At 48.1% G+C, this 18352-nt stretch overlaps 1 protein-coding gene across 1 annotated transcript in view; it reads right to left on the bottom strand.

Moving 5' to 3' along the window:
• BAZ1B (bromodomain adjacent to zinc finger domain 1B) overlaps positions 1–18352 on the bottom strand; it is a 50847-nt gene that overhangs the window by 11544 nt on the left and 20951 nt on the right. Inside the window, exons 8-13 of the mRNA XM_075439895.1 lie at positions 15157–15295; positions 14528–14658; positions 12571–12682; positions 5183–5281; positions 4568–4745; positions 3381–3566 (exon numbers count right to left, since the gene is read on the bottom strand). Of these exons, the coding sequence (XP_075296010.1) occupies positions 3381–3566; positions 4568–4745; positions 5183–5281; positions 12571–12682; positions 14528–14658; positions 15157–15295 (845 nt within the window). The remainder of the gene's footprint in view (positions 1–3380; positions 3567–4567; positions 4746–5182; positions 5282–12570; positions 12683–14527; positions 14659–15156; positions 15296–18352) is intronic.

The following is an 18352-nucleotide window of genomic DNA, read 5'->3' as shown; positions in this document are numbered from 1 at the left end:
TCCTCCCACCGAATTTGAGGAAGCACAGCATGTATTAGATGCTTGGAAAAACACACAAACTGTTCTAAAATGCCAACATCCTTGCTGCCATTGCTAGTGTGGAACCTGGAGCCCAAGACCTGCGAGACCAACGGAAACCTGCGCAGCCTGCTGTGGCAGATTGCACTGCGCTGTGCTATTTCTTTGCAGAACATTGTTGAGGTGCTTCACATACTGTGTAATTGATTTTCCAAGTAACTGTTCCATGGGTTTTGCTGTTAACACACTGGGTAACTGCTGGGCCAAGATAAATCTGCAAAAGCTGTTGGCAAGTTTTGCTTAGATTTTTCTCCCCAAGCCTGTGGAATTTAACAGATTTTTAGCCCTGCTTCCCAAGCATCATGAGACTGTGGCATTTTAGCAGTAGCGTTATCAAGGGAGTTCAGACTGCCAACCAGGCAAAACAGGAGACTGCAAGAAGTTACTTAAATACCCTCCTGGCTGGACAGGATCAATCTAGCAGGCAAAACAAAAACACCCCAGAAAAATACTGCCGGAGAAGACCTCGGTCCCGTTTCAACATCACAGCGACAGCAAATGCCTGCTTTCGGGAAGGCGGACAAGCCTCCAGCAGGAAGGCTCTCCGCTGGCATCCCAAGATGACAGAAAACCCTCCCAACAGCTGAAATGGCAACTGCTCTTCCAGGTAACGTCTGCAGGTGAAGGCTGAACCCCCCGACTTCTCCTTTGCACACAGCGCTGCCAGCAAGCGGCAGGGTGGGTAACCTGCCCTTGCCCCTCACTATGCTCAGGCAGTTGTGCTGCCGTGTCACGCTGCAAAGAGGTCACATATTCCCTGTGCTGTTTCGGGACAGGCCAGAGCGCTACTGCCACTGGAGATGGGAACATTTGCCTAAACAGAGGCACAAAACTGATTTTCAGAAACGGCCATAAGCCAGGCCTACGCTGCAGGCTCTCGCCACTCAGCAGCGTGATCTCCAGCTGGGCAGCTGAGCCAGCAGCAACCCTTGGTACAGACAATTGTGTCAGCAAACGGGTGCTTATTAAGCCATAACTTGTTTCTCACAGAAAAAATGAGACATAACCATACCGCAGGACTGTAATTTCGCCTGTATAGTCAGCAAGTACATTCAGTGTGTTTTTCCAGTACAGCTATGCTGTATTTTACCTGCTATGTACTCTCCGTGCAGTTGTGGCTCTGAAAGGCTTCGTAATTCTTGGCCTATAGAGGACATTTGTCTTCAAGAGCCTAACGGGCTTTTTTAATCAGATAACTATATCTAAAATCTGGGCTGCTCTTTCAAGGTCATCTAAAGAGGTTTTCTGCTTTGACAAAAAGCAAGCTCATTCCAGATAAACTGAGGCAAAAAACCCCAAACAAACAAACCAACCCCAAGCAAAACCCCAAACAAACCACCAAACAAACCCAAACCCCCAACAAAAAAAGCTGAACATTGCTTATACCACCACAGATGTCTAGAAAACTCTGAGCCAGATAAAGAAGGCACTGCACAAAGAAATGCTCCAGAGCCATCAGCCCAACACAAGAGCCAGTGCTCCGGAGGGAGACCTGCACGACCATGCTCTCAGACTGGCGATGCTGAAATCTGTGTCCGTACACCTACAAGGCCGAGCTGTACGGCTAAGTACGCGGTCACATTAGACAAAATTGGGTAAGAACAGAAAAAAATTCCAAGTAACTTCTGATTACCAGTCCAGCAACATTCAGCAACCCTACTGTTCCAGCTGGTTTACGGAGCAGAAAGCACAGATCAGGATGGTTCGGCCGCACAGAGCGCTGTGTCTAAGCTGGCTGCTGTAGCTGAAAGTCCTGCGATTGCCAGAACGAAGCACGGTACAGAGCCTGGCCTTGCTGTGACGAACAACGCTCCGTAACCGCGTCGGTAAGAGAGCAACGCTCTGAAGTAGCATGGAGAAACCAGCCAAACATTCACGATCAAACTGACTCATTTGCAGGCAGACAAAAGGTTGGGTTTTAAAGCTGATGTAGCTTTAGCAATAGTAGAGAAGTGACCAAGGTTCAAATACAGGGCTCACGCTGCTGAATTACTACCCATTCAGATACTGCAGGAAATCTGACATTACTCTTAGAGCATGCCCCACAGGTATGACCGTTATCGTTATGGCTCTAAGGCCCATGAGCGCAAGGCATGATACGGTGTTGCTGTAGATACAGGCAACGTGATGGTCCAGCCACTTTTTGCCCCAGACATAACTGATTATTACAGCTCTGTATTCTGCTGGTAGCTTTCAGGATAAGGTAGCCTTCTGCTCCCTTTGCACTGGAGACTGGGAGATTCAAAGCCAGCAAAGGTTAAACACTTCAGGACAACTGAGGAATGCAAAAATTTCTAGTGCCTATCCAAGTATCCTGCTAACCCGGCACTACCACAGCATGGCAGACTGGATGTTGAAACAAGGGTTCAGACAACACTGACAGGAGCTTTACACAAAAAGAAAAAATAAAACCCCCTACATAGTCAAGCATCTAGTACTTCTTTTTTACATTGGGAATTTCAAATGCTTCTGTTGATCCAATTCTGATGTTGCTACTTCTGCTGCTGTCGGTGATCAATCAGGGCAGAGCACTTTGAAGGGAGCAGTGGGGAAAGTCTTGTCATGGGCTACTGATGTCCCGTTCCACACAGTGCACAGAAACGACCCCTGAGCACGAGCATCCCTCCTAAGACAAAACACTGGTACAGCTCAACTGCCTATGGGACTCCTCCAAATCCTCCACAGCTCTTCTCCATCCCTTCTGAGCTTTGATTTGGAAGGCTCTGTATTTAGCCTCACAACAGCACTTTCCTACCGCAGGCACATCTGGCTTGTTTGCCCAGATGTCCAAGCCAAGCTGTGTGCAGCCCACAGTTTGGCATCTTCTGTGGGTGTCTCCATGCATATGACAATATTTACCTGGACCCAGCTCCCTTGCAGTAACCAAAACCTCACCATGTCTCTCCTCCCCTTTACAGATCGAAGGCATTAAGTCACCATCAGCCCTCTCTGATGGATACAACTCCTGTTAAGTACTCTAAAAATGCTCCCTAACATGCTTTTATTAAAGTACCCAACTTGTGTGAGCAACTAAGTGAAGGAAGTCAAAATACTTGGCTCGACCCTTTTCTTGTTCACAGAAAGATAATTAAGTGTGATTCCACAGAATGATTTTCATTTTGCCAATACCTTTACTCTTCAAAATAACCAGGGAACACCTGTCCCCATAAATGACAAACCCACTGCACTCTGAACTTGGAATGGGGAGAAGCTGCTCGGGATTCAGTACCCGATGAAATATATTGTCCCTGCTCGAAGAGTTATATTACAAGACTGAAACAGAGCCCTGTATTGAACAATACCTTCGCTTCTTCTGCCATCTTCTTGTCTTCATCTATCTCCTCAGCCTTGGCAACGTAATCTTCTCCTTGATGTTTCCTTCTCTTCTGCTTGGGGGCCATGAAACCTTGCAGAAACTTCTTAACGACACCAGCCTGGAGTGCAATCACACACTCTCCAAAATCCTTCAAGCTCTCTAGTGAGCACACCTGTTAGGAAAAGCACATGACCAGAGAACAGCTGGACGTTACTCTCTGTGCTGTTTTAGACGGGTCTGTCCTGCAAATGGATACATGTAATACCGAATGCAGTGTTGTTATCTACCATACGAGGTTATGGAATCAGCATTTTGCTGCTGCTTCTGCTGGAGTTCTTACACAACTGATCAGTACGCATAGCACTGTTAGGAAAAAAGCATCATGCCTTGGGAAAACAAAAAACCATGATGATCAAGCATTAGGCCACTCTTCCACTCCTTTAGTGACTTTGCTTTTCCCCTCCTCTTAACGTTTACAGTCTCAGCCACATGTGGAAGTCTCTGCAGTGACTCAGGACACAGCTTACACAGAGCTTTACTCACTCCAAGCCAGGTAACGCTGTCCTTTGGTGGGAGGAGCACCCACGAGTCACAGGAGTGCGTGTTCTACCCACACCAGACAGATTTACCCCTCCTAAACACCACTACTGCTCAGGTGAGTTAGGCTGAACTAGCCAGAGCACTAAAAATTCACACTTCAGTTGACCGCACAGAAGCTTCCTTGAGCTGACATACCCATAAACCCACCCTTCAGGTCTTGGACCTGCAACACCGTCATTACAGCCTGAAGTGGTCTGGACTTCTGAAAAAAAACCTCCAAAATGGAAAACTGCTGTCTCAGCAAGACATGCTGGCTTTGACACAGCAGCTAAAAATCAGCTACAAAGAGTTCTGCTAACGCTCCACAAAGAAGCCTGCCAGCAGATGAAGGAAACACGACAATTTAACAGCTGTGCAGGACACCTAGCTCCAACATCATGACCCACCTACACCAAAAGGGCCTCAAGCCAGCAGCTGTGTAACCTCGAAACAAGAGCTGAGAAATAGAGGACACATGAGAAAACTGACTTTCCTGATCCTCTTTGTCTGAGGAGAACAAAAGACTCAAGACCTTCCACAGAAAGCATCAGCTCGCGCTTGTCTTGCTCAGTACTACTTTGCCTGTTCACTCACTCTTGCTTCATACTCTGGTGTCACATCAACATATCCCAGGCCTCCTTTCTGCAGCCGAGTTGCAACCTCAATTAGATCACTCCGGAGGTGGTTCAGCAGTTCCTGGTTGCCATCACAGGATTTGAGGCCCAAGTTCTGTTTCCGAGCCAAATGGATAGAATGCGTGATGTCCTGATACCTGGAAAATCAAAACCAACCTTTGAATACATGCAGACCGCTGCCCCGTGAGCTGTGCGGGTGCTGGGGCAACAACGGAATCCACCATGATCCACGCGCTCCACCAGCGCAGAACGTTCTTTGAAAGACGCATGAAAGCACGTGGCTGTCCTGGCTCCGCGAGTGGAACAGCACTGCCTTTCTTCCCCGTTGCAAGAAGCAATTTAAAGACGGACAGAACCTCTTCACAGTTTAGAGCATTACTTATCAAAAACCTGCAGTTACTGCTCAAGAAAAACAGCAGCTCCTCATCCTCAGTATCCTCCCCTCTTCAGCACAGGCAAGATCACAGCCAAGCGCAAAATGCTGCCCCAGGAATGGCAAGGCTTGCTGTGACGAGGACACGCTTTGGCTCCGAGAAGGCGCGTGGTGGTGGTGGGGAAACGCAGGCAGGCTCACCTCTTCTCCAGACGCTCCTTTAGCTGGCTCTCTCTTGCTCCCTGTGGGTGCAGGCAATCCAGCAGCTCATCCAGATCCTTCTGGCTGTCACAGAGAAACCTGAAAGATATAACACCCAACATCAGCTAACGTACCTCTGTGGCAAGAGAGTTCCTTCTGCTAAATAGTTCACAAGTAGCAGTAGGCAGGGACGACAGGTAACCTACATCCCAACCCCACGGAGCAAGGTGAAACACTTCCAGTAACGCTGGGGTAAGCGTTCTGTGACTGGCCTTAATTCAAGGTGCCCAAACATAGCCACTTCCAGTGTAAGAAAAACAAAAAAGCAGAACTGATTTACAGATTTTCCCCCATTAAGTTTATGAAAACTTTGGCATCTGAATTTAGTCATCTACCCCAGGGATCAGATTCACTGAATTGCAGTCAGTTTAAGTAATATGAATGTCATTTTAGAAAAGATTAACATGCTATGCACCGCATAGCACGGCAGTTTAATCATTCTTTCTGCAGACCCTGTGACTTCTCTCATTAACCCAAGAACTCCCTCGCAAAGGGGATGGCCTAGTTTATGCCACGCTTACTGATGATGTAGATTGGTGCCTGTGAAGGCTGCATCCTCTGCAAGAGCAGAAGGCCTCCTCTCTAACCAGCTCACCTTAACCTGAAAGCTCAGACGCAGTATGTGAAAACCACATTCGTTAGCTTTAGACCCTTCTGCTCAGGAAGTCCTTCAGGACAGCAACACTACGGGCAGCCAGCTGAGTCTAAAAGGGGAAGACTTTTGCAGAGTTCTCTACACAAGGCATTCTCTCTGTACTTCCAGAGTACAATCAAGTTTTGATGCTGGGTTGTATAGATCTAAACTAGCTTTAAGGCAGCCTGAAATTCTGCTCTTAGCCTCCTTTTTTCCCCAACTCTATTCTAGGATGCCATGGAGCCTCTTCACCTGATGAGGGCAGGGATTCAGTCTGAGCTTCAGAGCTCATTTACAGAAAGTAAGACTAATCACTATCTTCTAGAAGAGGATTGCTCCTTAGAAGAGGGAAGTGAGGGACTAGCAAAATCAACCTTATATGGAAACAACTGCAAAGGACCACTGTGTGACCCTTACCAGCCACAGAGAAGACTCCAGATCTAATTTCTCTTCTTGGGCACAAGCTCAGATGACCCAAGCAACCACTAGAGAAAGATGCTGTGCTGGCTCCTCTTGGAGTAACAGCATCTGCAATGCTTATCTTTCTGGCAGAAATATTTACTAAACATCATATCTGAAAAGAAAACATTTCAGAGTTCTAGTATGCTCATATTAGGGGAATGGCCTCACAATTTGCACTGAGTTAGTAAATTAATTATGCCAATAAAACATAGGATTGATTGTTTAAAAATTGAAGAACAGTTTCTTCCCAGTCACCTGCTTCGGTACACTCCAGCCCTGTGGAGCACCCTCACCTTGCACACTGACATCAAACCCTTTGGCCACCACTACCCTCTGCACACCCTCCCTGCGAGAAACAGGACAGGGCAGCTCCACATCTCCTTCACCCGCTAGAGCCCAGCACAGGCGCTTCCAAAGCGGTAGCGTTTCAGGGCTGCTGGTGGGATCCAGCAGGCACTCACACAGACCTGTAACAGTACAACTTGTGTCTTTCTTACAGATACCACTTATGGTGACTCATTAGCATTCCTACATTCACTGGAAGGTCTACAGACAGACCGCTGCAAGGACTAGCGTTTTGAAGCCTACAGGACTTCTGCTAAACAAAGAGAAATTTGTCTAGAACATTTGGTATCAAATTGCTTCCCAGTCCTTGGGGCAAATCTTGGGATTGGTCCCAAGCCATATTTCAGTATGAAGCGTCTGTCACAATACAGGAATGGCATAAACCAAGCTTCAAAACGGTTGCCCTGCCGATACCCAGCAGAGGACTGTTTCTCCGGCACGCTGAGAAGGTTGCCTAGGTCATGACGACACAACATCAGTCACTGCTGGAGATACACCATGGGATCCAGCTGGAAAAATATCTGAGAAGACCATGCTTGAGCTTTCTCAGCTTTCCCCATGGCAGCAAATCTAAGGGGGCAGTTCCCTGCACGGCTCTGTCTTACTGTTAAAAGGGCACTGGAAACAGCACATTGCATTCTCCAGCGTCATGTGGTTTGGGGAAGGACAACACAGGCTGCTGGCCAGCGTGAGAAAGCAGGTTATCATCCTTTTAAGAAAGCTAGGGTTAAGCCCTGGCACAACTTTGTTCCTGCTGAAAAGGAAATGAGACAGGGAAGGGAGAACATCTGCACCAGGTACTCAAGCCTTCCCAACTCGCCCTGAGAGTACGAACTGGGATTTCTGGGAGAGGGAATTGTTCTACATCAGCTTGAACTCGAACGTGCAAAACATCAGCACATTAACGAGGTACCTGTGTGAGCTGGATCGGTGACGCCTTGCTGCTCCATGCACTCACTGCCTGCTGCCCAGGGCAGCCACCGGCCCCTCCAGCCAGGGCACAGCCAGCACACGAGGCTGGGAGCGCAGGGCTGGCGCTTCAGATGGAGACAGCAACGGGGCTGTGCGCTTGTGGCTCTCGGTAAGAGGGAGGGGAAGGCAACCGGTGCCCTTCACGTGGCCCGACACAGAGGGTAATAACACAATCCAGAGTGACAGGAAAGATGCCTTTGGGAGAGTCAAGACCAGGTGGAGGTCTTCAAACTGATCTGAAAGGGGGGAATCCTGACTGGGGGAAGGGCTTCCCGCATCCCTAAGTAACAGCCTAGATTCTCTTCTTACATTTCTGGCAACACGAGCCAGCAGGCTGGTCAGCAATCAAAACAGAAGGGACAAAAGGCACAAGCATCAAGTCAAAGGGAGCTCTCAGTACTCATTCAGGTTGAATATTCCTATCTGTTCTCAGGCTACAGACTGTAAGGGACAGAGAAAGGTATAAAACCTGGACTGCACACTAGGGAATGAAGAAATCAAGAGGACAACATCTAGAGGAGCCCAGGATCAGTACCTGCTCTGGAGGGCTGGTGGAAACAGGGGAACTCCATCTGTAGAATATAGGCGTGAGAATAGAGTCTGCCAGCACCCACTCACGGTTAACTCAAATTGTCTGCTGAGGGGACCCGCCATATCATGGTGTATTCCTAATAGATGAAGAACAACGGGAGTTACTCTGCAGAGATGCCACCGTTTCCAAAATTCAACTGCTTTCTGACCAGGATGAGCAAGAAGTCTCCTGCATACTAATAAACTGCCAAGGCTGCAACTAACCCGCCGTTCTTGCAGGAAAGACCAGCACGCACACAGCTAACGAAGCACTCTGGTAGGGACAAAAGACTTCTTCAGGGATCGTGTGCCCAGAAGCTTTAAATGGGGAGATTTTATAATACACATCAACTTCAGTGAAAGTGGTGCACAATGTTAGGAGGGGGACCGATCCATCTGTCTGGAGAATACAGAAGTAACCAAGCATTTATGATTTGGAATACGAACAACGATTCAGCGTCTGCACTTCTATGACAGAACACTGGGCCCTCTTCTTTTTGGGGACAAAGTACTGAAAGCAGAAACCACTTCCATGAGACACCATTTCTGTAGCTCTTAGCAGAAGTATAGAATCTTTTTCTCCCTTTATCAATGTCCTACCAGCTCCCCTCCTCAAGGAGAAAACGGGCAGGGCTGTGAAATACAACCATTCATGGAGTTAATGTGGTGTTCATTTCAAAGTCTCATCGCTCTACAGTATGAAAGTGTAAAGCTAAAGATGCTCTATGTGCACTGTGGGGCTGCTCTCAATCCCACGTTAGATGTACTACTAGGAAAGCGACAGATAGCAGGAGTTAAAGCAGAACACAAGGAAATGAGATTTCTATGCACCACATGCTAACATGATGAGTTATAGCTGCACAAGTCCTTGTATCCACACCACAGGGGTGTAGATACCCAAGGACTTCAGTGTGGTCTCAGGGCTTCTCGGGGTGTGCAAGGACAATGTGCAAAAAGCAGCCAAGGAGGAGACTCCTCTGTAAGCAGCTACGCTCTTGGGAATCCTTGAGACTAGAGAGATCAATGGCAAAGACCACAGAGGAAAATACAGTAATAGGAATATGGATTTCCTCAGAGGAAAGGTCTAGTTACTGGGTATCCCTCGAAATAACAGCTCTCAGGCTGTCATTTGTCTTTGTGCAGAAGCTTACCTGTAAAAGGTGACAGCTGCCAGACAGGGACTTAACAAACAGGCTCTTTGCAGTTCTAGAGCTTTCAAGAAAAGCCTTTCAGCTGAGGAAGCTTACTGCTTGTTGGAGGAAAGGGCTTTAGGAGGCCCTGCCAGCTAGGAGGAACTCTTGCAGACAGCCCAGCAGAATGCTAAGCCAGCAGAGGTGATGTTCTCTGAGCAGCTGCCGTTGTGCCCCCTGCTCGCGTTAAGGGCAGGCAGGCCTACCTCTGGCTCAGATCTTCCTTTTGTGTTGCTTCCCCTCGACAGCCTGGCACAACAGGGCACGCAGGCACGATACTCTCGGTAAAAAAAATCAGCAAACACTGATTGCTAGCAGCCCTTCCTAGCAGGGACCAGAAAGGACAGAAATCCAAGACACCGTAGCATAGAAGCTAGGCCAAAAAGAATCCCACCCAGCTCAGGATCTTATTTCTGAGTGGCAAAGGGCAGAGCAGGCAAGCAGTGACATTTCTTTGACCGGCCCCTCCAGATTTTAGCATCTGCTGGTTTGAGGACTTCCTCGTGTGCCAGGACAAAAACCTTTGTGCTTAATGCTCCTCTTCCAGCGAGCTGTCCCACTGGGGCTTTGAGCTCCCCAGCAGCTGTGAGCTGCACACATCAGCTGTACGATCAGAAGCAGCGCTTTCCTCTCTACTGCAAAACTGCCACTTGCTGGTTTAATTTCCTGATCCTTTTTTTGTGTACCAAAAGAAAATCCTCTTTCTTTAGGAGACTTCCCCATTCTCCTCTAGCGTTACTCTCCGTCTCCCTGCTGAACATACAAATTAAGAGTATTTCTGTAATTTGTTCTGTATTTCTTAGCCAACTATTCCCTAGCGAGAAGAGCGTCCCTCTTGTCCTAAGGCAGGCCTTCTTGCAACAGATCCTGTGAGGCAAGTCTGCTCCCCAAGGACAAAAAAAAAAGAGAAAATTTTGTTTCGTCCTCAGCCTGTACTTCCATTTATCATCTTTTTTATTTCCTTCATTTAGACTTAATCACTGTTTTTAGGTAGGACTTCTTACTTTTAATAGCTTCCTTATCCTGATGTGAACCATAATGAGAATGTTTTGTTATTGTTGTTGCTGTTTTGTTTCCAAGTGTCCTCAAACCTTTTTTTCAAAGTTAAGAGGCAGCACTTGCTTCGACCATCTAGTAAGGAAACTTTAAAACAATTTCTTTGAAAGTTGTTTGTTTTTTTTTTAAACAACCTTCTTAATTCTTTTTGTTGCTCTCTTTTTTAAATATTGGCATATTATGGCCACTTCATACACAGCAGCTCTCAGAACACAATTCAGTCCTGAGAGCGTACAGGACCTGGTTCGAAGAGCTGCTTCTCTTGGGTTGCACACTGGTTACTCTCTAAAGCACTCCCACCTGTGTAACTACTCCCATCTCACTCAGCACATCGCTGAGAGTCGCCAAACTGACTGAGCAATTCCACACTGTAGTACCAAATACAACGCTTTTCCAGGTCTGGCCTGGAATTACAAGGTGCAGGGATTCTGTGTTACCTCACTCATCTGATCTGGCTCTAGGCTGTCTCCAGTTCATAGCGATATGCACTATTAGCTGAAGCTACTGTTTTCCTTCTAGAATTTGTCCTTCTACTGAAACACATCTTGCACTCTCTGATAAATGAAGATCAGGTATCAGCAGAGGCAGTTTGGACAAGCAGAGAGGACTTTCCTGTGGGTCGTACTGTCCTCTACGACCTCCTGTTCAGCACCCGTTCCCTAGGAAGGCCCAGCTGCCTGAGTCCTGGCCATGTGACACCATGTGCAAAGGACTAATCTGCACAGGGGTGGAGATTCGCCACGGCAATACCGGAGAGAGTGAAGGCACGCAGAGCAAACTGCCATCTCCTCTGACCTGCCAGCAGCGAAAGAGCAGGGGGACAGCAATACGAAGAGTCAGCACTTGGTGCTGATGGTTTAGGTGAATCAAGACATCCACAAATTTCAGTCTCCAACAGTTCCTGGTCGGGGAGCAGGAGTATCTTTAGTAAAGTAGTTCCAGCTTGCAGCAGTGGAACTATGCTTTGGAGCTAAGCTCGCAACTGGTGGTATTTATCAAGGACCAGGTAACCCTTCTTTGTGTATCAGCAGGGGAAAAGTCTGAGGAAAAGCCACTGCTGACAGGGGAGCTGCAGGAGCAAGTCCTTTGTGACAGGTACTTCTCAGGGTTATCTAAAAAAAAAAAAACCAACAAAAAACCACAGAGTCCTTCACAGGCAGTTTAGCAGGTATGGCTGTGGCAAGTATTTTCTGGCACTACTGATCACTCCTTATCACACAGGACAACAGTACACAAAGGAGATTTCCTTTACAGATAAAAGACCCTGGTAGGGCCAGTTACTGGAGCAAGTCACAATCCAGCTTGCTCAAAGGCAGTGTGTTTAGATTTGATGCACTCTGAAGACACGTTGGAGGCTACTGCTTGGCACTGGGAAGCATTAAAGGGATAACAGGCTGTCACGTGAAAGAGTAATTTTGCTAAGCTATAATTATTGGTAGCAACAAAAATCTATTCCATGATATGGTGCTACAGGAGAACAAATGGATGCAACCACAGTCTGCTGTGAAGCCTCGGAGAAGGCACGGACAAGGAGCTGGGGGATGGCTCTGCATGTCTCACACAGTACAAGAACACGCAGGGTACAGGCCTGTCTCCAAAGATCTCAACGAAGACTTTGATTTCTTGCGCCCAAGGACCCAATGTGCCACAACGCAGGTTTGTCGAGATGAACCAAGAAAGAAAACCAGGGCACACTCAGCGAGGTCACTGCTCCCCTCTCTTTTTTCATTTTTAAAGTAACACTTACCAATACTGAAAAAATCGCACAGCAATTCTTTTAAATATTTTATATTCAGAAGAATTGTTAATTTAAAAAGCAATACATCACAGTAGTATTTTACCAGCTTAATTTATACTGGCTTTAAGTCCGGCTGATTAGGTTGATTATAATGGTTCCACTGGCTCTTGGACTGACTGCCCTGCCAGCCACTCCCTACTAGTAGTAGTATCAGTAAGAAGCCTGGAGAGCTGCTAAGCTAACCCAGCTGTGAAGTACTGAAAGAGTAACAGGTATCTAGAAGGGCCTATTCCAAGCAGTCTGCCCAGTTCCCTTGCCCTCTCCGCTCGGAGCCCCCCGCAGCTATCAAAGCGCGTGTTACCACAAGTTCTGTCCCTGCTTGGGCGCAGTGGTCTCTGCAGGCAGGTCTGCAGCGTGCACAGACCGGTGGAGCTTGCTCGCTCTGCCCTCGGTGGCTGTGCTCCTCCGCTTGTCTGTAAGAGAAAAGCACAAGCTCAAGTGTATTCTCATTCATCCTCCTCCTCAGTGAGCATTTTTATCATCAAAACCCAATCTATCTCGTCAGGTGTTTATATTCAGCATCTAGGCCAGCAATACATTTGTCAGGGAAAACCAATCCAACATTAGTTTGGTGAAGATCACCCTATGTGCATTTACAGAAATACGAAAAAAGATAACAGAACTTTAAAGAAATTACTGCATCATAAAGCACATACATGACATTAAGAAAGGCATTCCTACCACTTCAAACACATACAACTGGCTTCACCTTTTAGCTATATACTGCCCAAGTACTTTTAGAACTGAACAAATTATAAATAGGATGTATTTGTATTTCTGATCATCTTAGACAACAGGCTGACATGAATTCAAACCTCTGCTTATTTAAGCCTTTGCTTGTTAAGTTTCAAGAGGAATGTGCTGAAATCTCGCCCGCTAGCTGGGTAAATACACAGGCAGCAGTTGAGAAATTCACACAGCTGGAAGCAAGCTGGTGTACAGACACATGGCCAGCCAATATTTGACAAAGTTCCCATAAGGAAATACCCCACCGAGGGCCACTGACTCCAGCTCAGCCAGCCACCAAACAGCTGGAACGTCACACGCTGGATGAAGTATCTCGCTGCAGGTTTGCCCTGCTCCAGCCTTCTACAGATGTCTACCCTGCCCACTGCCCAGGAGAAAGCACCACCAGGCGAGGGCTCGCTGCTGGAACTCAGTACAGCCTCTCGCACGCAGGCCTGCTGTAGGTGGCATCAATGTCAGCCTACGACACTCCAAAAGCAAGAAATGATCAGGACTGAAACCGCAACACAAGTCAGACTCTAGCATGCTCTCCTGTACCAAGAACAATTTCCACATGAAGTGTTAAGTTTCCCTTCCCACAGACTGATTTCTGTGCATGTCCAAGTTCTGCCTGCAAGGCTCCACGGCAGAGGAAGCACTAGAACTTCAGCTAGTCATCACACCTCACCTGCACGTTCAGGACAAGCTGAACAGCAGGCTGAGAGGACTTGGGCAAAAGAGCTGTTTGCCAGAACGGCCTCAGTCAGCAGAGCTGCAGGGATCCAGAAGGCTGTCCTGCTTGGTACTATTCACAGAATAGTAGGGGTTGGAAGGGACCTCTGTGGGTCATCTAGTCCAACCCTCCTGCCGAAGCAGGGTCACCTACAGCAAGCTGTGCAGGACCTTGTCCAGGCGGGTCTTGAATATCTCCAGAGAAGGAGACTCCACAACCTCCCTGGGCAGCCTGTTCCAGGGCTCCGTCACCCTCAGAGGGAAGAAGTTCTTCCTCATGTTCAGCTGGAGCTTCCTCTGCTTCAGTTTGTGCCCGTTGCCCCTTGTCCTGTCGCTGGGCACCACTAGAAAGAGCTTGGCCCCATCCTCCTGACACCCACCCTGCAGATATTGCATAGGTTAATCTGGGTGTCTTGCCACCGGTGGAACATTAGCTTTGTGATGGACACCCTCGCTCTCTGCAGCACACAGCTGACGACTTGTCAACTCAGCAGGCTCAGAGTAAGCCAGAGGGATTAGTCCACAACTGACATCAACCTCACTGCTTTTAAGAGAGAGGTGATTGTATCCGTGGCCCTTGTGTGGTACATCGCAGGCAGTCTCAAGACCTGCAGCAGCAGGAGGGAGATCATCACAAGCATCAGACCCTCCTGTGTGCAAGCTTCTAGCGTTTAAAGAAGGCTTAAATCAGAGTATCCCGATGAAAACACTCAGACTAGACAGTTCTCTCTCACATTCATGAATTCTAGCAGTCAGATAGCAACAAAGGAAATAGCCACAGAGAAGCAGGCTGATCATACCTCCTGGGCTGTAGTCTTTTTTAAAGTCTTCCTTTTTCTGATGGGGAAGGACGAATTTGTAGTCTATACTGTCATGTACCCAGCCTTTCTCAATGAACAAGCCAGGAACCTCATCTGAAAACAGCCAATACCTGCAGGAAACATACACATTAACAGGTAGTACCTGTCTCCTCTTCTGGCTAGTTACACACATCTGCCTTTATTTGCACAAAGGGGAGAAGCATCTGTCTGCTTGACTCAAAAACTGAATGCATGTATATCTTCATATTAGCACAGCTGAGCAACATGAAAAGCTTTTATTAGAATCCATTCTAAGAGCATTCCTGTGCAACAAACACGAAAAAAAAAGAAAGATGGTAATTAGGTTCTTGAGCACTGATGCAAACACTTGAAGCTCCGCTGGCTAGTGGATCCTGACCTCCACAGGAAGGCCTCAGAAAGCTGGCCACATAAACCAGAGAAGGCCGTTACACTGTCTGCGCCAAAAACTCACTTCTGCTCTCCTCCACAGCTCAGCACAGAGCGAGTCCTCCCAGCCCCCTCAACAGCAACCACTTTGTGGGGCTGCTGTCTGACAAAGCTCCTCTCAGAGGGGAGAGCTGGCAGCCCAGGATCGCTTCCTCTCCTACCTGTTATGATTACGATCGGTGCCAACCGGGGTCCTGCGCATCACCAGCTTCGCTTTCGCAATTCCATCCTGGAAAGTTTTCTCAGCTGCAGCTTTGTGCCTCCGGATTCTTTCTTCCTCTGCTTCTTTCTCCATTCTCACTGTTGGAATTAGCACAGAGGACTATTAGCTTTCTTTCATTGTATCCAGACATCAATATTCTCTTTTATTCTACTACACCATGGGGGTAAAGAAAAAAAATTTATTGGTGACTGGTTACCATTCTTTTAGCACAGCCATCCACCCTTTGTCTTACTTTCCACCCACCATTCTAGAAAAAAACCTCAAGAATTATTAAGAAGTCAAGGCATAAGGCTGAACTGGGCTGAGGAAAGAGGAAAGTCTGGATGAAAACTGTCTGGAGAAATTAGTCCTCATTATTATTTCTCATTCTGGATCAACAAAGTGGCATCCATTGCTGTTCAATCCCACGCAACAAAGGGGTCAAAGATCTCTACCTACAGCAAGGGATTCTGCTCTGGCCAGCTCCAGCGCTGGGAGCAGCCCAGCCGTGACAGCAGAGAGGTCAGCACAGCGATGGACACAGCTGCGGCTACGGGGAACGCTCTCCCCACAGCCTCACCTACCGAAACACCAGACGTGGCACAACAGAGGCCTCTTCCAGGCACAACTGTCTCACAGCAGTGACCAAGCCACATCTCCTAACACCTCATGCCTTCCAAAACACGCTACGATGTGGAAGAGCATGAAAACAGAAACCTCAGGCTTCCCACTAACGACAGACGTGTTGGAATTTCAGTAGCTCTCAATATCCACGGCTGTTGACAAAAAAGAGGGGAAAGAAAAATATGAAGTGGCCTAAATCCTGGCACCACGGGCTCCTTGGCAAGAGCCTCACTGAACAAAACATGTCATCTCACATCTCTAGGTGAGGAGCAAGGAGTAAGACGGCTTCTGCCAAGAGACAAAACATTAAGGTCAACAGGATTTACGCTTCTCAGAATGGTTCAAGAGTCTCCCTACACTTCTGTCTGTCTCTGAAGAATAGGTGTACTTTCACCAAGAGCTGCCGGAACAAAAAGTCAAACTGAGTCACCCTGGCTCTTCCGAGCCTGACTCCAGCCCAACAAAGCCACCACCCCTTCCCGACTCGCACAAAAGACTATGGGCAGCATTCTTCTGGGTCCTGAGAAAACCTGAGGAAAAACATAAAAAGGATGAAGAAATGAAGACTTGTCTTTGCATCACAAAGGAGGGCAAGCAGATGGAATGAGACTGCAAGGAAGGTGTGAGGTGGAGCGGGGCAGGCAAAAGCGAGCATACAGAGGTCGTGTGCTGGCTGCTGCCCCAGGGGGAAAGCCAACCTCTTGCTAGGACTTCTCCCACGGCTACCACCTACTCTCTCTTCTCTTGCAGCCATTTTCTGCATCAAGATAGGTTTGGTAACAGTTGATTTGTAAATACCTGGTAAGTCTCTGAAGTCCTGCCAATGTAATCAATCCTGACTGATTAGAGGAGACATGCTGAAAAACATACCCTTGCGTTTGTTAGACCAAGTCAACATCACAGCTTTTACACAGTAATATACCAACAATACAGCAGCTGGCAGTAATTGCAGCATGGCACAGTTGTCCTGTTAACGCACACCTGCCAGGTACAAGCCGCTGCACAACTCGTACGTCTGCAAACACCAGCTCCTCCCTAAACCTTAGGGCCTCTCCGGGCGTCACAGCACTGAAACCACAGCAAGCAGCGGCAGCCGCTCTCGCGGTACCAAATGCCTCGTGTCACTTGCGTCGGGGTCGCGCAAACCCCGTGAGGAAATCCATACCACAGGAAGCACCCTCCTCACCTTCTGCTGGAAGACAGAGGTGATACGACTCAAGGCCAGGTTGGACGGGGCTCTGTGCAACCCGGTCCAGTGGCAGGTGTCCCTGCCCATGGCAGGGGGTAGGGCTGGATGAGCTTTAAGGTCCCTCCCACCCCAAACTACTCTGTGATCCTGTGATTCCCCCAGGGCTTCTCTCCTCGACGCCTTCTCGAGACTCGCTGGTGTCACCTGAGGCTAGCACAAGGCACACTTCCCTCCTCCTCAGTGGCCAAGACTCCAGCAAACCACACCACCAGCAAACTGGTCCGTGCTGCAGCACGGGGCATCGGGGCGCTCAGGAGACAGGCATTTTTTCTGTCCAACTGCAGGGACCAGTTGCAGCAGGTACCATGAAGTGCCAGAACAACAGAGAGGCAAGGAAAGAACAGAAACTTCAATTTTCTCCTCTGTCAAAACTGTTCAAACAAAACGAGACCAAAGACACCAAACGAAAGGGTTCCTCCCTGCATCTCATTTTCAGTCACGATGGCAAGCTAGTCTCAGGTGGTACTGTCCTCTCTAGCAGGCTTCATTGGCTGTGCAAGCTTCCAGCTCTCCATCCCCCTCCAGCAGGCTGTACGGGAGCTATTGCTTCACGAGTGATAAGGCAGAGAACAATTAGTAAGTGCTGCAGTAACATGGAAATGGAAGTGACTTGACTTTTACTATCGAGAAGTCATGTTACTTCAACAGGAAATGCTGTATTGACTTCTTTTAAAGTCAAGAAAGAACAAAAAATACATTTATGCTTTCTTACACTGCATTCTTTTTTGGGCTGAGACTCGCTTGGCAGCACTGGCCACAATCGTGATAGGTTTAACCTGAGAGAGGTTAGCACTCCCAGTGTTACACGTTGGAAGAGCGGTGACAAAGAAGCCTCCGCCTGCGAGATACGCCATCTCCAGACACCTAAAAGAGTCCTTGCTGACAAAACACCTGTTGTGCAGTGGTTCCTTTATATATGAACATTGAACCACTGCACAGTAGGTGTTTTCTCAGCAACGACTCTTACCTCCCCCAGATACCAACATTAACAAAAGCAAATGCAACCGAAGTGGTGTAGAAGGCCGTACGCTGACAAAGCCCGCAGAGAGCCTGGGTGATGGCAGGAGCACACCGACGCAGCTCTCGTTGTGGTTACCCAGAACTGTTTCTCACACGCTGAAACCACACCAGCCCCCGAGTCTGCAGTCCTGAACAGAGCAGCTCTGCGCTGCGAACCCTGCAGCCCCAGCTGCTGCACCACCACCGCTAACCGACAGCTCCAGCACTCTGAGGGTGCCTGGCAGCAACTGCTCAACAAGTAAAAGCAGCCCTGGACGCCTGA

Source organism: Opisthocomus hoazin, chromosome 20, assembly GCF_030867145.1.
Source record: "Opisthocomus hoazin isolate bOpiHoa1 chromosome 20, bOpiHoa1.hap1, whole genome shotgun sequence".
NCBI classification, from domain to species: Eukaryota; Metazoa; Chordata; class Aves; order Opisthocomiformes; family Opisthocomidae; genus Opisthocomus; species Opisthocomus hoazin.
Note: the sequence above shows the minus strand (reverse complement) of the source record. Positions and strands in the feature narration are given on the sequence as shown.